This window comes from Mchenga conophoros, linkage group LG19 (genome assembly GCF_057382185.1).
Source record: "Mchenga conophoros isolate Kocher_MC1m ecotype Shallow Benthic linkage group LG19, M_conophoros_male_GT1.1, whole genome shotgun sequence".
Taxonomy (NCBI): domain Eukaryota; kingdom Metazoa; phylum Chordata; class Actinopteri; order Cichliformes; family Cichlidae; genus Mchenga; species Mchenga conophoros.
The window spans coordinates 26,486,845-26,514,531 of record NC_140544.1 but is presented as its reverse complement, the minus strand read 5'-3'; the positions used below and the strand labels follow the sequence as shown (position 1 = coordinate 26,514,531).

At 39.1% G+C, this 27,687-nt stretch overlaps 1 protein-coding gene and 1 long non-coding RNA gene across 5 annotated transcripts; one reads left to right on the top strand and one right to left on the bottom strand.

Annotated features, from left to right (window-relative positions):
* ppp2r5ca (protein phosphatase 2, regulatory subunit B', gamma a) lies at positions 1–27,232 on the top strand. Of its 4 annotated transcripts, none has more exons than XM_085256581.1 (16): positions 1–171; positions 271–336; positions 1,250–1,400; positions 16,139–16,338; positions 18,900–19,010; positions 19,132–19,224; positions 19,401–19,531; positions 19,616–19,675; positions 19,912–20,020; positions 20,262–20,315; positions 20,498–20,668; positions 20,767–20,894; positions 21,273–21,374; positions 21,540–21,612; positions 23,019–23,100; positions 24,871–25,009. In XM_085256581.1, the coding sequence occupies exons 1-15, from the start codon at positions 16–18 to the stop codon at positions 23,082–23,084; spliced, it is 1,671 nt and encodes a 556-aa protein (XP_085112707.1). In that variant the 5' UTR covers positions 1–15; the 3' UTR covers positions 23,085–23,100; positions 24,871–25,009. The 4 variants fall into 4 exon arrangements, with proteins under 4 accessions (XP_085112707.1, XP_085112706.1, XP_085112705.1 ...); XM_085256579.1 differs by having other exon boundaries at positions 130–171; positions 22,984–23,100; positions 24,871–27,232; XM_085256580.1 differs by lacking the exon at positions 23,019–23,100 and having other exon boundaries at positions 24,871–27,232.
* Positions 7,972–9,049, bottom strand: LOC146552422 (uncharacterized). Its single transcript, XR_014889888.1, has 2 exons — positions 8,522–9,049; positions 7,972–8,217 (listed from the first exon to the last, which is right to left on the bottom strand). It is a non-coding gene; the product is annotated as an uncharacterized LOC146552422 (long non-coding RNA).
* Positions 27,233–27,687: the final 455 nt, after the last annotated feature.

Sequence of the window (27,687 nt, the reverse complement as noted above, 5' to 3'; positions counted from 1 at the left end):
CTCCGACTTAGTCACATGGTGTTTGAATGGTCAGTCGTGGAAGCCTCATTATTAGTGTATAGGAGCAGACGTGTTTTAACCAGGAGCCTGCTGTCAGTGTGTGGCCACACTTTCACTGCTGACACTGGGGATTCCCATGTCAGCATGCCTCACAAGAGCAAAAAAGAAAAGGTAAAGTGGACTTGGATAGGAATGCTGAATATTTGTATTCATGTATCTGTTTCTTTCTTTCTTTCTTTCTTTTTATTAATTCCCATGCTCACTCTTTAGGACTCCTCCAAATCTGGAAGATCCAAGAAATCTGGGAGTAAAAATGGGCCTGCAGGCGACCAGGACGTAAGTTTTTTTAAACTTCTCACTGTCCAGCGAGGATCTAAAGTTAAGGTTACTGAGCATTTGTTACTACATGGATCTAATGTCTGTAGGCCAAAACTTTTATTTTCTCTGATACTTTTACTTATTGTTTATTTATGCAATTCTTTGTACTAATTGTGTTCAAATGCTTTACCAGCATTAATAAGTGACAAAGAGGAGGTTTTCTGTTGATTTATGAGTTTTCAGACGTCATGCATATCATATGCATCATGAGCACATATTATAACGCTATCTTGACTACAACTGCTTTTACTGCTTTCTGTGAGCGTTGCATTTGTGTTCTTCAAGTATAATGGCTTTTTGTCCTCGTGAAATTCAGGCAAACCTACTCATGTGACCTGTGGCATGATCTTATGACTTTATTTTCTTTGGAAAATGCTTGCATTCAATCCCTATTTTTACCCCCACTGTGCCCTGTTTGACTTCTGCATGTAATACCAGCCATCGTCGTGGCTATTTTTGTCCTTGTCATTTGTACATCGGTGATGTTGAGTGGAGTTCGGAAAAGATCTGATTGATTGACTCCTGGACCTGCTGTGTGTTCCCATTGACAGCTGTATCCTTTCCATCTATGTTCAATTATTCTATCCACTGAGGTCCATCACAATCTCTGTCAGCAGATGCAGTACAGCACACCGCCGGCTGTGATCAGGTTGCTTAATTGAGAATCGCCCGATCTGATTCAGAAAGGAACTTGAGCCTTAACTGCAACACCCTCGCCCCTTCTACTCCCTCTCCCCCTCCCCCTCCCTTGGACTCTGCAGTGACACTTGAGAAAAATAATTCCTGTGCCATTTCCTTCGGGGCAGGAACTACCTTTCCCTACCTTGCTCTAGTAACAAGAGCCCTTCCTCTATGACTCTTATTTCTGCAGGGCTCCAATAAGAAAGTGCCTCCTGCAACTCAGCTGATGAGGGTAAAGCAGCCAGGGTCACAATCGGCCGTCAAGAGGGAGAAGAGGTTCAGCACTTCCTTTTTCCCCCTCAGTGCTAACAGAGAACTACACAAGCTACCCGAGCTAGCCGGTATGCCTCCTTCAGTATACAGTATCCCAAAAAGGAGCTGTCTTTCTTTTCTTCCTGTCTTCTACAAATGCAGCTCAACTACAGTTCGCTTATATGCAGAGATAAGCTACACTTCTTCTGGAAAACACAAGCTGACCTTTATCTTAGATTGCACGTTTGGCCATTATGGATGAAGGGAATCATATTAACAATTCATAGCCTTGGTGGATCCTCATAACCATCTTTTTAACCTTGAGGTCTCACTACATAATTTATATCTAAGCAGACTGCCCATCAGCTTTATCTGTAATGCAAATGATGTGCAATCAGCTGTATCTGCAATCGTACCTGGAAGAAACAGATATTACCCACCATGGAGGGCTCATGTAAGATAACACTGAACGAATGGACTGAAAGAATCTTTGAATCTGGGCCACTGGATAACAATAAAAAAAAGAAAGCTCCAAATCAAACATTTAACGTAAGCTTGAGCATGGCCCGTAATGTTAATCGTGTCAGATAAACAATGTTGCATAAGCTAATGTTATAACACAGCCCGGCCAAGCCATGTGGATAACTGCGATGGGAGACTTGTACTTGTTTCAGTGTCAGTTTAGTATTAATATTAAACAAACCAGCAAACAGACACCTGTAATTATAGCAAGCATGTTCCACTGTCAGTTTGCCAATTTACAGCATTGACTGATTCAGTTGGTACATAGTGCACGGATGCTGACTCTGAATTAGGTTGAGGTTTGAACATTTGCATCAATCTTTCATGGCTTCTTTCTTTACACCCCACATTACAGACAGGATTTGGCCTAAGTGGTTTCCTGTAAACTATACCCAGCTATGCTTTGTTCTCATACCTGGATGAGGTGGGTGACACTACAAAGGAACAATAGAGGCGTGCAGCACAGACAGGGGTGGAGTGAGACACGCACACGGTTGGCAGAGTGTGGCAGTTTATCTAATGATAATTTGAAAAGTAATAATTAGCTTTGTGTTTCTGTTACTGAATGTTCTCTTGAACCCTGCAGTGAGGTGATCTGATGGCTGCAAATCAATAAAGCTGTCTGATGACTGTGAAAATTACATAAGTCATATTGATGGCACTGAATACACATTGGACATGTATTGGGAGTTTTTTAATAATAATAATAATAAAAATAATAATAATAATAGAAGAAGAAGAATACATTTAATGGGATTATACAATTAAAACAGCAAACCTGAAATATACCATGACAGAGCATAGCTTAGCAGTTAGTTAAAAGTAGTATTTAAAGTTGTATCATAAATAAATTCAATAAAACAAACAGAATATGGCTAAGGCTAATATGGCTATGGTTTCAATCAAAGTGAATAAACTTGTTTAAAAAGTTTGAAGAGCAGTCTTAAATTATATCAATGAGTCCAGCGCATGAATGTGAGGAGGTAGAGAGTTCCACATGTAGCTTAAAGAAATGGCCCGAACACCCACGTTTCTGAGATTTAATGAGAGTTCTTGCAAATAAACCTGCTCATGAAAACCAGATCAGTGACATCTGCAGGGCAGAGACTAAAGAACTTTAAATGTTAACGTGAATATTAATGGAAATGCTAAAAGATATATGTACATGTTACACCTTGACTTACCGGTACATGAACTTGATTGGGATTATTATTGTTCACATTTTCATTGCAGATTTTTTAAACCAAGTTATTAATCAATGAATGAAAAAAAATAAGTGAGTACCACCCACACACTTTATTAATTACTGACTTACTCTGAGCAGGAGCTCACTGTGAAGGTCTTTCATTAGGACAATGTGCAGGAGCTTAGCCGAGGTTAGGTTGATATTCTTCACTGTTATTGGAAAGTATTTAAATGTTTTCTTCTATATTACTATATTATAAGATATGCCCCAAGATTACACTGAATCCCAATAAATTCACACAGTAATCAAATACATAAAAATAGACAGCTACAAACTACAGACAAAACTACTTTAGTCCTGTATGTATTTTGTTTGTGTGTGTATGCTTTTGAGAGTAATGAAAAGTGAAACATGTTACAAGTCTACAAAGGTCATGCATGTGTTAGAGCTGCTGCATATATGAAAGTTTTTGTCTGTTTCTTTCTTACATGGAGTGCAACCGTGGGTTCACATGGTCTCATTTGGTGAGATGGACAAAATCTTGTCAGTAGGACAACGTTGCATGTTTAATGAAGGCGAGTAAACAGCAAGTTGCTCCAGGTGTTAGTAAAACATTTAGTAGTAGCTTTGTGTTTCAGAAGCCTCTTGCACAGATGGCCCAGTCTGTGCTGCCACCTTTTGACTGAAAATGAAAGAGCTGTTATTTTGGGAGCTGTAATGTTGAGATTTTTCATTGAATTCTAGCATAATCTCAAGTCTTACTGCCCTATGGCTGACTGTACATTGAGAATAAAACAAGTAGCATTATTCAAATAGATTTCTTTTTCAACAAACGAATTACTTTTTGTATGACTTCACTGGACTTGTGACTCTAAAAAGGTGTAAATAGTATATCTGTTGAGTAAAAGACAATTTTTGTATGTGTGTCACCAAGTGCAACAATATGGCTTACTGTTGTGTTTTTAACACTTTTGTACAACAGTGGAGGAAGTAGGGGGGAGGCATAATGTATAATTGACCCATCAGACATGTTAATAGGATAAATTGTGCTGTGGGTTTTGAGTGGGAGTTTTAACAGTGAACTAATACGCTAGATCTCAGAAACCAGAAGTATTTCCCATAGAGTAACAGTGGTATTTGAAGCTTTTGAGTATGTCCAATTTGCAAGAAGTAAGTGGCAGCTTTCAGTAAATACTGGTTCCCGTTGTCATGGCTGTGGAATGTAATGGCACCTCTTGGAGAGGCTTTGGCCCCTGAGAGAGAGAACAACAAGAATAAAAACTGCAATACACTTGGCCTGCCTCGCCTCTGCCTTTGCTTTAATTGCTTAATATGTTCCTCTGTGTCACTGGGTGCTTCTTTTCAATGAGTTTTAATTCACACTGTAATGAGGTGCAGAGAACCCAAAGCAAACTTACTGTTGTACCTGCTAATGCAGAAATTACTTGCCAAGAGAAATTTTTACCTATTAAAATAATGAAGACATTTATTTTTCAGTTATAAGTGAAGCAATATACAGTGTTGTGCAAAACTCTTGAGGCATATATTTTGCTAGAAAAATGAGAAAAAGGTGTCGCGATTGATTGAAATATGTGCAAACATACATGGAATTTCAGTACATAAGGCAAATACAGAGTTTGTACAATTCTATTAAACTTGAAAGTGAATATTTGGTGTGACCACCTTTATTCTTCAATGCAGCCTGAACTCTCTTAGGCAGCTTTCTTGTCATTTCTTAAAGTAGTCTTCAGGAATTGTTCTGCAGGCTTCTTGAAGGACTTTCAAAGCTCTTCTTTGAATGTTGGCTGCCTTTTGTTCGGTTCTCTGCCAAGATGATCCCACACTGCTTCATTAATGTTAAGGTTCAGGCTCTGAGGAGGACAGTTCATGACTGATAATGTACCATTGTGTGCTTTTACTGCACTGAGAGTGTGTTTGTCAGATTAAGAAATTAGACTGTTGCCACTCAGACGCTTCCAACATCACTGGCTGGCATGCAGCCCCAAACCATGACAGAGCCTGAATGCATACTAACAATAATTTGAACCAAAAATGTCAAATTTCATCACTGTTGCCACTCATTTTGAGTCCAGTTCTTGTGTAATTTGGTGTACCTCTGCCTTTTCTCCTTGTTCTTTTCCTTAAGAATGGCTTATTGACAGCCTCCCTTCCACTAAGACCATTCCTGATCAAGCTTTAGGGAACAGTAAATGGATCAACTAAAGAACCAGATGCATTTATCCCATCTTGTGTCAGGCCTTTGCTTCATCTACTGTAGACAGTTTTTAAGCCATTTTGCTTCTGTGATCCATTTATTCAGTTTCCTCAAAATTTTTAAGGACACATTGCACAGCCTTGCGAGATATGCCAAAGATAAGATAAGATAACCTTTATTAGTCCCACACGTGGGAAATTTGTTTTGTCACAGCAGGAAGTGGACAGTGCAAAAGTTATGAAGCAAAAATTAGAATACAATAAGAATAAATACAGTACACAACTGTACAGAATAGAATAAAATAAAATACTATACACAGTAGAATAAAATATACAATAAGATAAAAATAGAATACAAATGCTATATACAACTGAGTAAAAATACAACGATGCCAGAGAAGATTATTGCACTTAGTGTTATTGCACATGTGTGGATGTGTGTGTTTGATCAGTTAAAGTCTTTATTGTGGAGTCTGACAGCAGTGGGGAGGAAATACCTGCGAAATCTCTCTGTCCCACACCGTGGGTGCCGCAGTCTCCCACTGAAGGAGCTGCTCAGTGCTGTCACAGTCTGCTGCATGGGGTGGGAGATGTTGTCCAACAGTGATGACAGCTTAGCCGCCATTCTCCTGTCACTCACCACCTCCACTGGGTCCAGAGGGCATCCTAGAATAGAGCTGGCCCTTCGGATCAGCCTGTTCAGTCTCTTCTTGTCCCCGGCAGAGATGACCAGAGACCACACCGTAAAAGATAGCTAAGGCCACCACAGAGTCATAGAAGGTCTTCAGGAGTGGACCCTCCACTCCAAACGACCTGAGTCTCCGCAGCAAGTACAGCCTGCTCTGCCCTTTCCTGTAGAGGGCGTCTGAGTTATGAGTCCAGTCCAGTCTGTTGTTCAGATGAACACCAAGGTACCTGTAGCTGTCCACAGCCTCGATGTCCATACCTTGGATATTCAGTGGTTGCAGTGGAGGATGTTTGTGCCTGCGGAAGTCTACCACCAGCTCCTTGGTTTTACTGGCGTTGATCTGGAGGTAGTTCAGCTGGCACCAGTCCACAAAGTCTTGGGTCAGTCCTCTGTACTCTTTGTCGTCCCCATCAGTGATGAGGCCGACTATTGCAGAGTCATCAGAGAACTTCTGCAGGAAGCTCTGGGTGGAGTTGTGGGAAAAGTCTGCAGTGTAGATGGTGAAGAGGAACGGAGCCAGAACCGTTCCCTTTGGGGCCTCCGTACTGCAGACGACCCTGTCCGACACACAGCCCTGAGTTCTCACATACTGTGGTCGGGTCAGTGAGGTAGTCCAAAATCCAGGTAGTGAGGTGATGGGCCACTCCAGAGTTCTCCAGCTTGTCCTTCAGAACCGAGGGAAGAATAGCGTTGAAGGCACTGGAGAAATCAAAGAACATGATTCTCACAGTGCTTCCAGCGGTCTCCAGGTGAGCGAGGGAACGATGTAGGAGGTGAATGACGGCATCATCCGCTCCAATGCCAGGCTGGTAGGCAAACTGAAGTGGGTCCAGTGATGAGCTTGTTAGGCGCCGAAGCTGAGCCAGGACCAACCGCTCCAGGGTCTTCATCAGGTGGGATGTCAGAGCCACCGGCCTATAGCTGTTGAGGTCCTTGGGGCGTGAAGTCTTTGGCACTGGTACAACACAGGGTGTTTTGCTAAGTTGTCTGTTATGTGTGGGGACAACTCTTTTTCATCCCTTGTGTTAGGGGCTTTTTTTATGCTTGAATGATTCATAGGTCAGTGCTAAGTGGCTTAGTGAAAAAACATGACCATTCCTTTGAAAATGGTCCTTTGAAAAAACTTTGAAAGACCTTCAAAATGCCCGAAGAACTATTTTTCAAGACCACTGTAAAAGTAACAAAGTCTCTCTCATTGGAAGCAAAATATACGTGTCTTTTAAATAAAACATTTTTGTGCAACAAATGTCCTTTAGAGTAAATCCATTTTCTTCTATGTTTGCTTAATTGTGATTTGTACATTATTTGAACGTGTCCAACATTCATTAAGTGGCATCAGGATGGGACGAACACTGACTAATAAGAGATTCAGGATAGCTGGAACATACTGTACATCTTGGCCTTTTTGTTGGACTCTTCATTAAATTCCAATTAATTGTCTGACTATGTCCATTGTTGCAACACAGCATGGTCCCTTTGTTTTTAAATGACTGTGAAAATGGCTTTGTGAAGCCCTTTCTGTTATGAAAAGCCTAGTCTGTCTTGTGGTGTGAATGTGGTTTCACTGTGTCCTCTGATAAATCACATGAAAAGCAGGACAGCCTCTTCATTATGTAAAGATGAAATGCAGATTAATCATTCAGTGTCTGCAAGAATTACTTGTGCTGAAGTAAACATTCCCAAAGTAATTATTCACAAACAAAAACATTTGTCACGTTATTAACAGTAACTGAAGAAATAAGCATAGCCGACTACTACATTTTACAGATTAATGTAGAACATGGCATACTCAGATATGTAGTATTTATCTCATATTTCTAATTAACTTTAACATTTGTCTGATCAGGTAAATTGTGAGACAGGAAACCACTGCTGTTTGGAGTTTCTATTCTGTGTCTCTATGCATTTAATTTTCTGTGTTCTCGCTTTCATTTCCTGCTTACAGCTAATTGTACTAAGAATGCCGGCATCACTCACAACATAATGCTGTATGTCCTGCCATTGCTCAGAACAGTGTGGGATTCGTAAGGCACTTTCACAAAGTATGTCAGGCACCAACTAAATTTTATTGTAGCTTCATCTTATTTATATTTATTTGATTTCACATTGTTTTACATGCTATAAATGGGTCTTTCATCTTGTGTGCAGTGCCTCCACTGGCTCTCTGTGGCTCTTCTTGCTGGAGACCACTGTTGTTTCAACCCTGAGCCGTCCAGGTCTCAGTTCTCATGTGGTTTCCGCTTGTCTGTGTTGCTCATTGAATCCAGAGCCCCATCTGACCCTCTTCTCCAGCTCCCTTTGATAAAGAACCAAGGAGAAATGACAGGAGGAAACAATGAAAGACTTTGAAGATTGAGCCAGGGCCTCTCTCTCTCTCTCTCTCTCTCTCTCTCTCAGAGTAAGTTATTTCCAGCTGCTTATCCTAAGTCAGATTATGCCAAACCCGCTGCTAATGGCTGAACTGTAGAAAAGATTCAAGTTAATCTGATCTAAGATCTGTAGCAGGGCCTGCTTTGCAGAGCGTCACAGGAGAGCAGTGAGTGGAAAGGAGGAGCAAAACCAAAAAATAAAAAAAATAAAAAATCCGACGTATGACCCACCTCCTATGCAAGCTCTCATCCAATCATCTCCCTTCTCTCGAAGCAGTCCTCGTCTCGATTGAGCCAGAGCAACATGGACTCAGCCAATCAGCTGGCTCCTTCGCTGTTTACGTCACTACCTAGCCAGTTCCCTCCAGCGGCACAGAGCTTCATTTTCTGATCTGCTTTTGTGCTAAAATGGAGGCTGGCCTCTCGCCCTGAGTGGAATCGCCTTCCTGGTTGAGGTTTAGATGTTGACATGCAATAAATCTGGAGACAGGATGGTTGTGGATGCACCCAATTCCAATGGGCCGTTTCAGCCGGTGGCTCTTGTGCACTTCAGAGGTATGTAAGGACAAATTATTCTTCCTGTATTGTCCTATGGAAATTAAGAAGAGCGAGAGAGAGATGTGTGTTGCTGCGCTCCTGTTCCCCTTCACTGGCCTGGTTAGTCAGCCGTTTAGTGTACGCTTATTGCGTCTTAGTTTTAGAAAGCGAGCGGTTTTATCGGAGAAGCAGTCGTTGCTTTTTAATGTTTCGGTGGTTAGCCGTGAGATCCGGGAGCTACATAAAAAAAATCTGGTTTTAGTAGCTAGCTGCCCATCCCCCCGCCAAGCTAGTGATGTCAAAGGAAGTGAGGTCATAGCCTAGGGAAGGGTCTCTTCTTTAGTTTTTCTTGTGTTTGGATGTAATTGTGTATTTCTGGGTTTGTTGTGCAGCTGGTAATCGCTGTCCGTAAGGCAGAGATAAGTGGAAGTCAGCTATTGTATGATGGCTTCACCTTCTCGGTGACTCTTAACTGGCCTAGTGTATTCTGTCATCTTATAGTGAGTGGGCTATAGGCAGCCACTGCTCTGCAGCAGGCTGCAACCCCTTTCTCCAGCTCCCCCACCCCTTTCCCTTGTTACCGGCTTGCCAGTGGCATGCTTAAAGGCAACCTTTTGCTCAAAACAAGAAATTCAAAACAGAAGGCATCTCACGGGTGCACGTCGTGTAAGCAAAACACTGTGACCCAGCCATTTTTGTCAGAGCATAGCAGCAATATTTTAGGATTACAACATCGGACTCTGCCTCTTAATGCCTGTACAATGTATTCAGTCATGTCTGAAAGGGCCAGCCTGTTACCACTGTACTCCGGGTGCAGCCCAGCGTTAGATGAAGCCTTAGGCAATTATTGATTACTCTCTATTGAGCCAAAGAGGCAAATGCCTTGAATGACAACAGTGTTGTGGTACAATCGGGCTTTCTTTCTCATTCTGTTTCTTCTCTTTGTGAGTCCATCGTTCCAGCCGTGTTCAGATCAAACATCTCTTATCCCAGCATTTGCAAATTTAATCCCGATCCAGCTGAAACTGATTGCCATTCACGCTTGGCATATGAATGAATCAGGCTAATTGCTGTGTTTCAATTCAGTTCTTCCTCTTGCGTTTTTTTGTGAGATACTTATTCTGTTACTAAACAAAAAACGTATTTACACTTGTATAGGTGTGTAAATGCATATGGTGACTCATCTCGGGGATAGACTTGAAGACTTGCATCTATGTTTGCCTAGTCTTAGAAGATTAACTGAGCCTTCCACGCACTACACTACAAGTATTGTTAGCAGAGCAAATGCATTCACACTATACTTTGACACAGTTAGCTGAACAATGGTAAATTAGGCACTCCACCAGTACTTTGACAGAAATGTGGGTTTATGTGCTTAGTTTGTGAAAAATAAGCCCAAAGTAAACAAATGAAATGTGTGATGATACATTTTGTCTCTCAAATATTCTGAAAACATGAACATGGTGCTCGATCCAAAGCTATGTTTATATGTGAAACTTTATTTGCCTCCTTGTCTGTTTCGTCAGACATTATTTAAACAGCAAGCGCTGAGACGCACTCCTCGCCATTATTAGTCACAGTGGAAGCTCGAGCTATAAATGTGTCTCAAGGGTGTCAATGATGCATATCTTTTAACTGTTACCAAACAATAAAAGGGACCTTCATCCGGGTGCTGCACTTGACAGCATCTATATCATGGATGTATTTTTAGGTGTTGCCTACAACCCATTCAAATTTGTTGAAATGGTAGAAAGTGGCCAAACTGGCTCCTCCTACACTGTCACACCTATGACACAGTTTCTTTCTGTGGTGCTATAAATAGTAATTGGTCAGTGTTTACATTGATCATATCGTACCGTCAATAAGGCAGGTTGCCAAACCCGTCCCGGCTTCAGACTAGCAGCTGTTCATTTGACCCATTTACAGAGGAAACCGTATTGACTATGGCTCCAATGTGACTCCCACTTATTTATTATCTTGGATTGAATTGAGGGGTATTAAGATAAATCTTTCTCTGTTCTCCACAAAACATGATGCTTGGGCTTGTGTGTTCATGCACATGCTTCTTCCCACCTAAGGCTTCTATGAGTTATATTAATAGAAGTCACACTATGGTTAACATCATTTTTGAGACCACAACACTGGGCCTTTTTATGTGTTACACAACAACGTGGTTTGTACATTAGGAGTGCACAGAAACTTTACAGTATAGACAGACAGACAGGCTTATGTAATCCGGTTGTTCAGTGATGACGCGACGAATCCTACTTCCGGGTCTAAAGTAGTCTGCGTTTAATATGGCTTTTGTGTTGTTAACATGTTTAATGTTTTGTATTTTCTTCTATTTGATCTCAAAAAGCTCCTAAAACAGTCAGTGATCCCTGTTGACCTCCCTCGGCTTTTATTACCGCTAATCATTTATTTAAGCTCAGTTTTTAAAACCTTAGGATGTAACTACAGCCCAGCCCATGCAGCAGTATATGAATGACTAACTTCGTATTGTGGATGGATTATCTCAGTTGTTCTCCTGGCTGAAGTTTGGTCCTTTTACAGCATCCTGCCATGCGATTACATTTGTTCCTGACCACCGAGAAAACTCACGTTAACCTTTATCGAGTGGAAAAAAAGTTAGCTTGTTTATATTATGCTAACATAGCTATGTCGCTAGCGGTCACGTAGCAAATCATTATATACCAGCTAGCCCAACTTCAGTAACCCTACAAACGTCACTGCTGTTTAGTTTTCTGTCTTCATTTATGCTGGAAGTGATAGCAGAGTTGTACGTTTTAATTTGTATCCAAAACCCTGCAGTCAGGACATGCTATATTGTATTTAGATAGAAGCTAGCGAGCTAACTCCCTGCTAACTTCTAACTCCGTTAAATGTCATAAACAGTGTTGGTCAAGTTACTTGAAAAAAGTAATCAGTAACTAATTACTGATTACTCCCCCAAAAAAGTAATCCCGTTACTTTACTGATTACTTATTTTCAAAAGTAATTAATTACTTAGTTACTTAGTTACTTTTTAAAAACACGATTTACAACCTGAAGAGGTGATAAAGTGATAGATCTTTCAGCCCAATTCTACTTTTTCTACATAATCCATCATACAAAATGTAATCAAATGGAAAAGTCTCTTTTTAAAACTTGTTTTATCAGTTTTAATCTTTTAACTTTATGCATCAAGCAAAACATTTAATTATATGCAACATTCTCTGACTTGAATAAATTAGTTTAACATTTAAACCTATTTTCTACACATTCCAGCACATAAAATAAAATATTTTTTGTGTTTTCACTCACTCTTTCAAACAGATGCAAGTAAAACACAGCAGAAAATAAATAAAGTCAAAGACTCAGCGGTCCTTTTGCTCTATTTTCACCTGTAAAGCAGGAGCAGGGTAGGCGGAGGGTTACCCTGGTGCAGGTGTGCTGCGGTCAGTTGAAGAATCCGCGCGAGTGTCTCTGTGAGTTTCCCATCACGTCGTAGCTACTCGGTGCTTGCTCGGAAGTTTAGGGGTTTTTTTCGCTGTAAAAAGAAGTTTTCTTCCCACGCACGATGGACGCTAATGTTTTTGTCACTTTTTATGGAATCAAACTCAAAGTAAGGTCAGTACTTCCACACTTTAAACGCTGCACGCTCATACTCTCTCCCACACTCGATATATTATCCATTGTTGATCTGCACACAGCTGCTGTCACCAACGTCGCACTTGCTTACATCACTGTCATGAGACATTCTCGCAAAAAAAATCACGGTTTTGGTAACGCAGTAACGCAGCGTTCCTACGGGAAAGTAACGGTAATCTAATTACCGATTTTGCAATAGTAATCCCTTACTTTACTCGTTACTTGAAAAAAAGTAATCAGATTACAGTAACGCGTTACAAGTAACGCGTTACTGCCCATCTCTGGTCATAAATTCCGTTTTCATGGATGCCTGGATGTTAAACTCAATTGTTACACCTGGTAGAGCAGAACGCTGATCATTTTATTAAAGATGAAAGACTTTAGACAGTTTTTCAACTCTCAGTAATGCCATAGTGATCGTTTGATATATGGACCTGCAGCGGAGTTTAGACCCAGACACGGCTAGTGACGTCAGACTGAACAACCGGATAGGAGTGCCACAAGCCTGGCAACTCATCCCTGGACAGCTTTGTGTCCTGCAGGTCCAATTACCAAATATGTTACAACACAGTTCTTATAGGCTATAGATAGAAATGGTTCACTTAAGGACTTTGGTGCTTAAAAAGATAATAAATGTTAATTTAAGCCTTCTTACAGTTCCACTTATCTCAGATTGGGAGTTTAAAATGCTGCTCCTCAAGTTTAGTCTACAGGCTTTTTTCTAAAAAAAAAAAAAATAAAACCGCTGTGTCAACTTTGGGAAATGGTTTTCACCTGCTTTTGACGGGATAATGAAAAAAGATGTATATCTTGGATGAAGCTCTCATTCCTTGTTATTTCCATTGACAGCCCCGTCGACTGCCAAATCTTTATGGAAGTGGCTGATAATGGCTGTGCACACACTTGCCCTCTCCTCTGGAATTCCCAATCTGTTACTGTCATCAAGATAAATTGGCCAACTTGAAACTGACACTGCAGAAGTGTGTGTGTGTGTGTGTGTGTATTTGTGTGTCCGAGCCAAGTCTCCATTATGTCTGAATAGAAGATCTCTCTTCTTACCTAGAATCTGCCTGTTTGCAAGAATGTGACACACACAGGCTTTGTGTGCACGCGTGCATGTGCACCATCCTCTATAGTGTGCTGTTGACTTAGTCGCTCTTTGTGTAGGTTCAGTAAAAGTAGGGCAAAGCTGAATATGTTTAGCTGTTTCCTCCTAAGTGTCTATCGAGTCGCAATGATTGCCTGCTTGTTTGTTTATTTGCTAATTAATTGAATTGTAATTAAAAACGAGATGGAAAAACATAATGAGACCAGATGGAATTAATTAATCTCAGAATAATATGATTATATGTTGATTTCAAGTAACCAGTTTGCAGTGCTCAGTTTAGTGTTATCAGCTGGTAGCTGGTTGGTGCATATGCACACCTTTTTCTCATTTTAGTCCTCTGCTAAATTCATAAATCATAATTTGCCTCACAACCTAATTTGCTTATCTCAGTAATAGTAAGCTCTAAGCCCACAAGTTGCAGTACACTCATGGAAGACAAATGGGATTCCCCCCTCCCCCCCTCCCGTTGCTGTGCATATATATGATGTACCTCTAGTCACCCATAGCATCATCAGCCTCCCCCAGTGCAGGCTGCATCCAAGTCTTAAGTGCCAGCCCTCAGTCAAGGCTTCACCTTCACTGATTAGTTCTTTTTAGGCTTGTCAGCATATATGGTGTATTTTGGGGGCATGGGGGTATTTTAAGGTGCATTTATTTGTTTGTTGAAAAAGTTGGACACTTAACTCATTCACTGCCATTGACGTCTATAGCCGTCAATGGCAGTGAATGAGTCAATGGGTTTAACTCATTCACTGCCAATGGCTGGCAGTGAATGAGTTAAATAATGTTAAGTCACATTTATGAATCCCTGACTTCTTGTTCAAGTTCACTTCAACAACAACATTTAACTATCATGGTTCTGAAAAAAAAAGAAAAAAAAGAGCTCCAGAAACAACCACACAAGCAGGGAAGGAATACGACAACACCACATAGAAAAGACAGATCAGGGATCTTGGGTTTGAACAGAGGACTGTGTTACTGCAAGTTGCTCATCGTGTATATTAAATTAGACTGCATTAAACTTCATACTCAAAAAACTACTATTTGTGATGCCACATGGGGTTACAAAAAAAGACTAAATTAAGAGGCAAAAGTTTTTTTTAAAAAGAACTTATGAGAGACAGACCACATTTTAGGCAAATAATTATTTTTTTGCTGTTATTTAACATTTATTTATTAGTGTTGCACATGGGCATTATGAAATCTGAGTTGTTTTTTCTTTTGGTACAAAACACATTAAACTAAATGTAAAAGCTTTCTGAATATGAAGGCTGTAAGTTCTTCTCAAGCTGTTGCATCATGCCAGACTAGTTTGCTGCCTAGCTTCAACAGTAATAAACGGTCACTTTATTATTAGCCATAGCCACTAGTCGCTGCCTTAATGATAGAGGCAGCTCATGTGAGTAATAGCTAATAGTTAAATGGTTAATTTTAATGTATCCACCACCCCGATAATGTTTAGTACTTAAGTGTTGTTGAAATGGAAGCTTTACTGACCTCTCAAATTATTTTAGAGCCCAGGCTGTCGGTCTTTAAGATGCTTCACCCAGTTATGCTAATATTCAGTGTTCAGCTGCTAGTGGGGGCGGAGCTTTGTGCCTCCCTGACTGCAGCATTGCTGTATGTCAGCTGGAGGAAGCAAAGATGCCACTATTGGCATCAGTAAGGTTGCAAGTGAATATCTAATACCACTGTAAGTTTTAGTAACTAGGTATGTTTATTTTATTTATTTATGTATTGCTACTGTAGATGCCTACAATATTTAAAAAAATACAGTTCTGTTTTCAGAATTTTGGTCTGCATTTATGGTTTTTGGATAAGCAGCTGGTTTCTGTTGGCATTGGGGTTTTGTGAAGACTTTTCTTCAGTTCTGACTTTCAAAGGTAACATTAAACATCATAAAAGAGGAAAAGAAATGGGCTACATCAAAGTTGTGTCAAGTAACTACATAATTATGGTGTCACTATGTGTTATTACTGCACCCCATGAGCAGGTAGCACTGAAAATGGTTATTTCCTCCTTGGGTTTTCATGTGTGAAGTGTGCACTTTGGCAAAGGTTGTTTGTTTGTAAGCCTGTGCTCTTGAGCTCAGCTGGAATCAAAGCAAAACAGAGAGTCCTCAAACCACCATGGACAAATGTAATGACTAGCTAAGGTTCCTTTAGACATCTCTCAGTGTGTGTGAAATGGTTAGTGTGACCGTTCACCTAGTTCCCAAATCCTTCTCCCTCTATCCTCCATCCTGTCTTTTCTGCTCTGCTCTGTTAGCCTAACCATCTTAGTCTTTCTCTCAGCGCCCTCAGTTTTCGTGACTCATTTGCTACTCTTCACTTTGTTGCCATTTTACATGTTGCAGTTTTAGCTGTCATCCTTGACAGATAAACCGCCTCCCTTCCTTTCTCTTGTGACCCCCTCACTCACCCTCATACGTCTCCTTTCTTCTATATTCTCAACCACTTTATTTCATCACCACTTTTCAGCCTTCAACACTCGTTCAGTTGTCCCAAGACTCTTCTCCCTCTGCCTTTTCTTCACCCACCTAATTTTTTCCTCCCCTCTCCATGTTTCTTTAGATGTGGCCCCTGCGGAACAGGAGAAGCTCTTCATCCAGAAGCTGCGACAGTGCTGCGTTCTTTTTGACTTCCTGTCTGACCCACTGAGTGACCTGAAATGGAAGGAAGTGAAGCGGGCGGCTCTAAGCGAAATGGTGGAGTACATTACCCACAACAGGAACGTCATCACAGAGCCCATCTACCCGGAGGTGGTTCACATGGTCAGTAGAGCTGAAGGGAGTTAGGTTTGTCCCTAATGCTAAAGATGAGGCAGAAACTTGGGCTAAAAATATTGATACTCTGCTAATGTTTCCAATAAGATTTCAGTGGAGCGTTTGTGTAGTACATCATGTTTTTTTTGTTTTTTTTTGTTTTGTTTTTTTTTGCATTCATCTGGGTTTTAAATGTTTTTTACGGAGGCTTCTTCCAGTATTTGTTTTTCCAGATAGGAAACTGAAAGGTTTTTTCTTTTGTTTTGTTTTTTTACTGATGACTTAGTAAAAAACGAGCAATGTGAGGTTTTTTAACACTATAAAATATATATAAAGAAAGCATCCTAAGTTGAAGGTGTAAATTTGAGTTTTTGCTTTCTTCTAGTATTAACTTTGCATTACTGATGTGTAAGCCTTTTCTAAACAAGAAAATCTCTTCTCATCACTTGTATGAGTTTTTTTTTTTTTTCTTCTAAAAGAATGAAGTAGGTTAAAGCCACTGGGAATGAGAGAGAAAAGGCACATGAAAGCTCTTACATTAAAAGGGGTCTTTTCCAGCAGAGGACTTTCTCTTGGCACACAGAGGGATGCATTTTATATTTTCAGGAGCTACAGCGGTTTGTTTAGGAAGTAATGAAAGAATGGCCTTCTCATTTTTTGCGGCAGCAACTTAACCTTTAAAAAGAATCAAAGTAAAACAAGATTGTTATGACAGGAGGAATTGTGCTAACTAGAGATGCACTAATTGATCAGTAAGTAAGTGAGCACCACACATATTCGATTCCATGCGGATCCACCACATCCTGAGATTTGCCTGCCCAGAAATGTTATTGCACGTCACGCCACCGCAGACAACAACTGTTGTCATTTTGCTTGATAGCATTATGCCAAACACGTAATCTACATGTTTGTTTACGCAATCCACTTCCTCCTGAAAGCAAAATGTAACATGTAAAGACCTGCATTGTATGTGGTTACATTATAGGGTTAATGTATTCACCAGTAATCGGCCATTATTTGTAACCTTTTCCTTATTTCTACAGGCGTGTCAATCTGTATATTTATTCAGCGGGTTGGTGGTCTAATGTCTATTTGACTTGTACCCAATTTCAGTTAAATTAACCATTTATTAGTTCATATTGTGCAATGTGACAGGTCCCGGGTTCAACTTCCGGAGGAGCCCCCAAATATGTTATGGCCTATCTAGGGGTGGCCAGACCACAAAATAAAGCTGTTTCATCCTAGGCTCATCCCAACCAGCAGACCTTTTATCACTTGCCCAGTGCTGTTCGCCTGTCCACCTAGGGATGGACTGCCTTTTTGTTTGATTATAGTTTTGTCATGGTTTTTCTTAGTTGGGGAGGCAAGTTGCTATCATTTGGTTTAATAACGAGTCAACATATTGTAAATAAACCATTATCAAACTTTACCACAATTGGTAAAGTTTGATAATGATTTATTAAACATCATTATCAGATTTCTGATAATGATGTTGCTGCTTGTGGTCTGACGAGGATGGATCACCCTTATGTTGTGGTCTGGCCACCCCTAGACGGGCCATAACACTGCTCATTAAGTCCTCATTGTTTGATGTACATGAAAGAGCTGAACATAACATGGAAACACCATTGTCAGCCAGCTCATTTGTCTGAATGAAGGCCCTGTTGAGTTGTCGGTGTTTTATGATAAATATGAATTTAAATTAAATTGTTTATGATGGAAACAATATAATTGTGAATTATTGTATCCAGTTGCATTCATCTGTTCACGTCAACAATAAAGCATTTAACTCTGTTAAATGGAGCATAAAAACAAAACAGAATATTTGAGTTTTACGCTCACTTGTTGTTTGAGAGAATAAAGCTCAGTTGTTTCATGAGTTTTATAACTTTGTTCCCATTTTGAAAAGATTACCTGTAATGTTCAGAAATGCATATAGAGGTTACATAAAATGCAGTGCCCTCTTTTTATTTGTGGCTTTTGTTCTTGTTGTTTTTTTTTTTTTTTTTTTTTTTTTTTTTTTCCCTCGTCTTTTTTCTCTTTTTCATCTTAAAATGAAGAAAGTGCCCTTGGTTATTGGTTGAAGTGCAGTGCAGCACAGCACAGTGCAGACAGTCTATCTACCTTGTAGCCTGTCTTTTCTAACAAGGCACTCAGTGTTTTAGTAGGCCACCTGCACTGTCCCATGATCTGCTTTGTGGGGAAGAAGCCCACAGGGGAGTCAGTTGACACTGAGAGACCAGAAACACAAGATACTTGGATTATTGTGGGCTAAACCCTTGGGGCCCAATTACAAGGACAAAGCTACCATTACCTAGAAGGAAAACATATTTTATGGTCAATCAGTCTTTTTTTCTTTTTTATTTATTTGAAATATCTTTTATAACTATGTTTAGTTTAACGGTGGGCAATATTTTATGTCAAAAATATCTCTTTATTATCCTAAAGTTGTAGTTCATATCGTTCCCTAACAAAACGACAAATGGAAGTCTGCTTAAATTGCATGCAGTCATTTACAGTAAACATAAACATTTACAGTAAGCTATCGTTTTCCTTTTTACTTGTTTCAGTTTGCTGTGAATATGTTTCGAACGTTGCCTCCATCATCCAACCCAACTGGAGCAGAGTTTGATCCTGAAGAGGATGAGCCAACACTTGAAGCTGCATGGCCTCACCTCCAGGTTGACATTTTATTCATTCATTTTTCTACACACAAGTCGAAAAACGTTTATTTCTAACCTAGAAGACACTCAGAGATTGATTATAATGTGCTTGCATATATTCTGCTTTTGTCTGTTGCAGCTCGTCTATGAATTTTTCCTTAGGTTTTTAGAATCGCCGGACTTCCAGCCAAACATAGCGAAGAAATACATCGACCAGAAGTTTGTTATGCAGGTAAAAAAGAGGGCCTAATATTTTTTTCACGGAACTCTGAAAATCTATCATGTGGTTAAAAATAAATCATGAGAATGGTAGTAACCAAAAAGTTTGTAAAGCAAAATAAATAATAATAATAATAATAATAATAATAATAATAATAATATTAACATTTCACTTTTCATCTCTCAAAGCTCCTAGAACTATTTGACAGTGAGGATCCCAGAGAGAGAGACTTTCTCAAGACCACCCTCCACAGGATCTATGGAAAGTTCCTGGGGCTGAGAGCATACATCAGAAAACAGATCAATAACATTTTTTATAGGTGAGTTCATTTTGGATAAGCTAATTGCTCCTTTATCAAGAGTTTGTTTATTGCTACTGAACAAGTCTGAACTTGTTCTTACAGGTTTATCTATGAGACAGAGCACCATAACGGTATAGCTGAACTACTGGAAATACTTGGAAGGTATGGCGCTGGTGTGCGAGCTTTGGCTTTCATAATAAGCACAAGGTGTCCTTGTGCTTATTATGAAATCTGAGTTGTTGTTTTTTATTTTAGTACAAAACACATTAAACTAAATGTAAAAGCTTTCTGAATATGAAGGCTGTAAGTTCTTCTCAAGCTGTTGCATCATGCCAGACAGTGTTTTAGATGTTCTAATGATTCTTTAATGGGTTTTTCTTTTTTTCCCTCTTTGACAGCATAATCAATGGATTTGCCTTACCACTAAAAGAAGAGCACAAGATTTTCCTGTTGAAGGTTTTATTGCCTCTGCACAAAGTCAAATCACTCAGTGTCTACCATCCACAGGTAAGCCATACAAGCTTTTTTAATATTTTTAATTAAAACTTTTTAAAAAAATATTTACGTATACATATTTTCTTGTCCTTATATGATTTGTGTAGAGACTCCTCTTTTCATGAGAGCAGCAGGTCATTCAGTCACTACATGTCTCAGCCAGTCGACTCGTGTCCCCTTTCCTTTTAATTTGCTTGTGCATTGGTTCAGATACTTTGACTGTCCAATGAATGTATTTGTTTGTGAATTGCAGCTGGCCTACTGCGTGGTGCAGTTTTTGGAGAAGGACAGCACTCTAACTGAGCCGGTATGTCTAATAAAAACATGCTAGGGTAGTTCTCATTTAGCTTTATGCTGTTTGTCGAAACTTTGTAATTTATGCGCCTGTTTGATTTTTACACTGTGATGCCTTGTTTTTATTTCAGTGTATTTTCCTTATTTTTAAGCTCAAATCTGCTATCTGTTTATTCTTCCTGATTGGTTATTTAGGTGGTAATGGCTCTACTAAAGTACTGGCCGAAGACTCACAGCCCCAAGGAAGTGATGTTCCTCAATGAGCTGGAGGAGATCTTGGATGTTATTGAGCCCTCTGAGTTTGTTAAGGTGCAAGAGCCTCTCTTCAGACAGCTGGCCAAATGTGTTTCAAGCCCCCACTTCCAGGTACCGGATGGATAATCACAATTTTCATAACCCTGCAAAGAAGTGCTTAAGTTGTAGTGGCTGTGACTCCTAAAAAACACTGTATATGTTCTCTTTAGGTGGCTGAGAGAGCTCTGTACTACTGGAACAACGAGTACATCATGAGCCTGATCAGCGACAACGCAGCAAAGATTCTGCCAATTATGTTCCCCGCTTTGTACCGCAACTCAAAAACCCACTGGAACAAGTAAGCTGCATCTCGTGTGGAGATGGTTCTGTGTGTACTTTTGATTACACATAACATCAATCTGACACGATGCCTGGCACAGTAGTTCACATATTTCCCTCAGTTACTTTTCATCTGCTGAACTTTCATATCTCAACTCTATTCACATCACTCTAGACTCAAATTAAAACTGGCTTAAAGGGCGCGTAATCCCTATATATGTTTGCACTCATTCTGTCAATATGCTTCATTTAATGCCACCTGTTTAAAATGTATGTTTTAAATTTTAAGTCTGTCTGTAGTAATAATTTTAGGTTTGATCCTCCAGGGCAAAAGTGACCTTTACACAAATGCTGCTGCTCTTATTTGACTCTCAATACCTATTCCTTGTGTTCATAGGACCATCCACGGCCTCATCTACAACGCTCTGAAGCTTTTCATGGAGATGAATCAAAAGCTCTTTGATGATTGCACACAGCAGTACAGGGCTGAGAAAAACAAGTAAGCATCAAAGTCTCATCTTCCTTCAGTCTTTTAAAGCGATGCTGAAGTGGGGCATAATTACAGTAAGCCTTAATGCTGCAGATGAATTGTTGTGTTGGATTTCACATTAATCAGAGGATTGGAACCGTTTAGTGACAGGAGGGTTGGTGCTTTGTTAAACAGGGAAAAGGCAAAGTCAAAAGAACGCGAAGAGGCTTGGCTCAAGATTGAGAACCTCGCCAAATCAAATCCACAGGTGAGCAGTATGTGAAGTTATTTAAGCACAATCCCTTCTTAACTGTTTGTGAGTCTGTTTGTGTGTCAAACTATATGATATGCACTCCTGACCCTAACTGTTTGGACAGATAGTCTCTGTGCTGAAGTGCTGCCGGTAAATTGGTAAATAAATAATAATAAATTCAAGGACCAGATTCAGTCTCATAATATGCAACTGAAGTCAAAATGCATAATATGGCTTAAAAACAAATGCTACATATGTTTTCCTCATAAAGAACTAAGGCCAGGTTGTCCTTTTAAACCCCTAGCATTTTTTGTAAAAATAATGGTTTTGATTGAGTGAATGGACTGTTTTAAAACAGTCAAATACAATGTTCTTTCTGTGCTAGTGCATACACACTCCAATTAAGCCAATTCATTGGAATTTATTTTACCATCTGTGATGTCATTACCGAAACACAGAGCCTAAAGGAAAAACTGAAAATGTGTAAAACTGTCCAAATACTTGGGTCCAGGTGTGTTTTCTGCGTGTCCTGTGTGTAAAATTGTGTTGCTGAATTGTAGTTTCCTTTCTGTTCTTTCCTGTTGAGGTTTTGTTTAGTGGTATTTGTTTAAAACCCAGCTTAGAGATTCATTTTTCCCTCCCTAGTAATACCACTAGTAACAGTGGAAAGATCTTTGAGGAACAGTGTGTAGTTGTGGTGAATGGTTGAATTGGGAATTTCTATCCTTCTACGAGAGATCTAAAAACTATGGGAGTCATTTTAATTTGGCTAGAAATGTGGTGTTAGGAATCCAAAATAATTTCTTTAAAACTAAAATCAGCATGAAATACGATGGTGTTTCGTTGTTAGGCGTCATTAAAGGAATATTTCAGCATTCAAGTGTAAAAATTGATATCACTTTTATACCTTTAGACTAAACTGGGAACTAAAACTAGCATCTGATTACATTAGCTTAGCATAAGACTGGCTAGCGGTTTCATGCTAAGGTAGTTGCTACAAGCACCTGCTAGCTGTAGCTTATTTACAACATAGCCATGAGAGCTGGTATTAATATGAATGAGTATATTTCCCAGATACACTCAGCAAAAACTTAACATTTCCACCCCAAAGAGCACGACTTGGCTTCATTGTGCTTCAGGTACAATCAAATATTTAGTTTAGTATCTTTTTTTTTTTTTAAATTTTCTAAATCTGATACAATATTTTTCATATTTCCTTAGTAAAAACTCAAATTTCTAAAATCATTACTTAATGTTTTCAATCATTTTGATTCCGACACACTCTTATTCCTTTTCTAAATCATTCACTGACTTTTGGATTAATTCTTCTTTGCATGCAACTGAAAGTCTTTTCTCCATTCTTTTTGTTTCTTTTTTTCATCATAGTTCTCTATCTATGTTCATTCCTCTGACCTCAATAGTCCTGTAGCAATGGAGACGGATGTCCCTTTGATAGAAGATGTTCAGAGGTTAAAAAAGACAGTTGAGGAGGGCGCAACTCAGGTAAACCTGACTTTCTCTCTGTCTCTTTTTCCCCTTAAAATTACCAAATACTTTAAACACAACTAGCTACAGATAGCAGTTTTATTCATTATTACTATTGCAACTCCAATTCAATAAAAGTTGGGAAACTGTAAAATGCAGATAAACCCATTTTTTATTTGCGGTAGAGCACAAAAAATATTAAGTATTTACACTCAAGAAATATAATGTTAAGAAAATTTTTATTTTTTTTATTTGATGGTAGACATCATTCATCTCAGACAGTTGGGAGAGGGCCATGTTTAACACTCTGTAGCCCCTCCCTTTTTTTTTTTTAAACTGTAAATGTGAGGCGACCCCCGTTAATGGACTTTCAGGAGAGGAATGTTGTCCCATTATTGTGCCTTATAGGATTCCAGCTACTGTCCTGGGTCTTTTTTGTCTTTTCCTTTTTTTGTGTGTTTGTTTGTCTTTTTGTTTCATGGTGCACCAAATGTTTTCAGTTGGTGAAACGTTTAGGCTGCAGGCAGGCCAGTTCAGCTTCTACTATGAGCTGCGGTTGTATTCGAATGCAGTATGTGGTTTAACATTGTCTTGCTGAAATATGCAAGGCCTTTACTGAAAGACATATTCTGAATCTGACCACTTGTTACTCTTTTAACATTGAGATTGCCTTTTCACATGTGCAAGCTGTTCTCTAAAAAGAATGTCACATTTCGATCTGTCTGACCATAGAGCAGTTTTCTGGTTTTGGTCCAGAGAAGACCATAGTATTTCTTGATCATGTTCACATATGGCTTCTTCTTTGCATGATAAAGCTTTAATCTGCATTTGCGGCTGGCACGGAGAACTGTGTTCACAGACGGTGAATTGTAGAAGTGTCCCTGAGCTCATGCACTGATTTTCATGGCAGGGTCATGTTTGTTTTTAACGAAGTGCTGCTTGAGGGGTCAAAAGATCCCAGGCATCCAGTGTTGATCTTCAGACATGTCCCTCGCACACAGAGAGTTCTCCAGATTCTGTGAATCTTTTGGTGGTATACACTATAAATGATGAGATCTCCAAGGTCTTCACAATTTTACAACGAGGACAATTATCCTGAGATTGTTCACAATTTGTAGATGCAGTTTTTTTTGCAGATGTGCCCATCTTTATTTCTAAAAACAAAACAAAAAAAACAACCCTCTCTGTTAGAGGCTTTTTTTTTTTTTTTTTTAATGCTCAGTCATGTTACTGATCTGTTTCCAATTAACCCAATTAGCTGCTAAATGTTCCTTCAGCTGTTTCTTTTGAAGTACCACTAAGTTTCTAGCCTTTTGTTGCCCTCTCCCAACTTTTTGAGGTGTTGCTGCCATCGAATTAAAAACAAGTCACTTTTTTTTTTTTTTTTCTTAGCATTATCCTTTTTTTTCCATTTGATATGTTTTCTATAGTCTACTGTGAGTGAAATGTGAGATCAGCAACATTACATTGTTTTTATTTACATTTTCCCCAGCATCCCAACATTTTGGAATTGGGGTATCATTGTTGTTATTATTAGCTACAATAGACTACTGGAAAGTGTGTGTGTGTGTGTGTGTGTGTGTGTGTTGTGATGGTAGTTTAGAGTTCAGTATTATGCAAATGACTAAAAACTGTATAAAGTATATTGCATTAAATCTTAACTCAGCTATTGTGTAGTTTGTAACTTGGATCATGATATCTGTCGCTGTCCTGAAGATTATTTAATAATCCTGAAAATAAAAATGAGCCCAACTTTTCGGCTATTGTTCTTTTCTGTTATTCGAACAGTTGCAGCATGAGCAGCGGAAAGAGCGACCCATGATGCGACGCAAATCGGAGTTGCCTCAGGATATCTACACCACAAAAGCCTTGGAGTCCCACCGCAGAGCTGAAGACATGTTGACCACCCACGATGGACTCTAGGTCCCACAATCTGCTGGCTCTTGGTTCAACTAACCCTCCTACACTCTACAGCCATGGACATCTTTTATGCCCGGGTGCCAGAGTTACACTGGTGATCCAAGCTGGGCTTTCCATCCCTCCTGTCAGTCCCCTCCCCCAGAATACTTAGTTTTCCTTATTCCTGCTGCTCCAGCACAGAAAACCTGTATCCACCTCCCTCCAATTTCTGCTTTCTCAGGTTTTTTTTTTTTTTTTTTTTTCCTTTATTTGAAGAGGAGTAGTAGTATATGTGTGTGACTTTTAGACTCGTATTTTCTCATCATTTTCCTCATTTGTTCACCTTCCATTCTCCTCTCACGTCACGGTGCGCTCACTGTAAATGTGGAACCTGAGAGTACAGACAGCACAACACAGGTTCTTCATTCCTTCTTACAAATGTGTTCACAATGGATGGATACAAAAAATTAGGAACTGCCTGACTAAACGTCTGAGGATCGTCTCTTAGTCTTTTCTTTGTTTTCTTTCAAAGGGAACAAAAACAGACCCGATTGGTTCAGATAGAAGATGCAACTTTCTGTTACCTGTTGTATGTTTTCTTTATTTTTGCTGTAACACGCATCTTGTCAGTGCCAAGACTGTTGTGTTCTGTTCGATTCATGTTTGTATCTGTGACTTTAACAGGGACACCTGACGTTGTTTCCAGTCACTGGTGTTTTGGGGTTTGTTTGTTTTTTTTTATTTGTTGTTGTTGTTTTGGTTTCTTTTTCCACTTAAGACCAAACTGAGGCCTGTCCTTAGCCTTGCAATCTCCCGAAAAGATGGATAGTAAAGACTTAGTTGTCCTGTGGACATCTTGACACTTTTCATTTATTGTTTTGTGCCATATGCCGTTCTTTTGTATGCTTGCTAATTGACATTCATTGGCAATATTTAAAAAAACAAAACAAAAGCAAAACAAAAAAACAGACCATGGTGAAGCCTACAGTTCAAACAATGGTACTGCATGAAAATTGTGTATTTGCTGCCTATATTGTTGGAATTGGTTGTAGCAAGGTGTTGTAAGCTCTCAGTCACATGTAACAGGTGCCTGCTGACTAGAAATGCAGAGCATGGTGCATTCATGTGATGATGTAAGATAGGGTATGAATATATTTATATAAAATAAATGGGGAAAATGTAAAGGGGAATGCAATAGAGGGTGAGTTTTTCCTGTGTTGAATAGAGAATTTACACCTGCAACTCAACTTGTTGGTTTTTAGCATTACTCAGAACATTTGCTCATTATGTTTATTGAATAAGTTGGTTTAATATCCTCCAAGAATTAAATATGGAATTGGTTTATTATCGAACAGAAGTTATTCCGATTTTTTTGTTTGTTTGTTTTGATTTTTCAAGCCCTACCACAAGAGTTACCAAATGTAAAGACGTAGCATGTTTGTTTTGCTACCAGTCCTACTTTCACTTTTCTAGTTTGTAGGTTTTATAATTTGTGTCCTTCTCAGCGAGGAAGATTTTAAAAGTTCAGGAAATATTTTCCAGTCAGTACCATTGTTTAAACCAAGGTCTGCTAGAGGTCTTCATATTCGATGTGTTGTATTTCTTTGTATTGTCTCTGGAGGTTAATAGTGTGGATGTCAAGTTCTGGATTTTTTTTTTTTTCTTTCTTTTTTCCGGCCGTTCGGATTGCTCCGCGCTGAAACACGCCGGCGTGAAACGGCCGCAAAAATACCAGATGCTGAAAATAAACTGACATTGTGACTTGGCTTGTTAACTGTATTAATACTGTATTTGCTTGAATGCAAAAAGATGTAAATTAAAACTACCATGTTAAACATGTACCTTTTACCCTGGAGGAATGCCATTCACCAAACTGATTTCTGTTTATGAAACAGTCCTGCTTGCTGGGAGAGATGTTTTAATGAATTTTAATGAGTTTGAGTCAGAGGTCGGAGGTTTCCTTTTAGTGCTGAAAAACAAGTCAACCGTGACGAGAAGAGATGATTTAAAAACGATTTGGTGGCTTGTTCTCTCTGCAGGATCTTCTCAGATCTTTTAATTTTAACATATTATTTCCAAAACATAACTTAAAGTGTCCTTTTTGTATGTCACCTGTACTATATGCTTCATTTAATATTGTATATATGATTTACCTTGTTTCATGTAGTGTTATATATATATATATATCTAGATTAATTTTGTACAAATTGTCCCTCTGTACAGAATAAAACATCAATAGCAAGTGAAAGAAGTCAATCTGGCACATACCGTCTTATTGCTCCTCTTTTTGGCTGTACTTTCAGCATCATGAGAATTTAGGAAATGGCTCTTATTTTTATTAAAAGTTTCCTCCTCCATCAAATAACTGAAAAATATCCATGCCCATTGTGTGAACCTATCCCTGTCTTTAGTGGTGTAAAAATTCAAATGAATAAAGAGATTATTTGAATATATATTTTCAACCATGCATCCATTCTGACTTTACTATCCAGACGTCTTGAATGAAATACACGTGATATGCACATTTACCACAGCAGCGATGAAGAGTATCGGCTCACAAAAAACTCATTGATTAATCAGGGTGTTGCGTTACTTATTCTTTTTTACAAATTTACAATCATGCGTTTAAATCTATACACATTATAATAGTGTGCCACACAGGGATGCGCTTCCAAACACCAGATTCAGCAGCTTAAATTTCTGTTA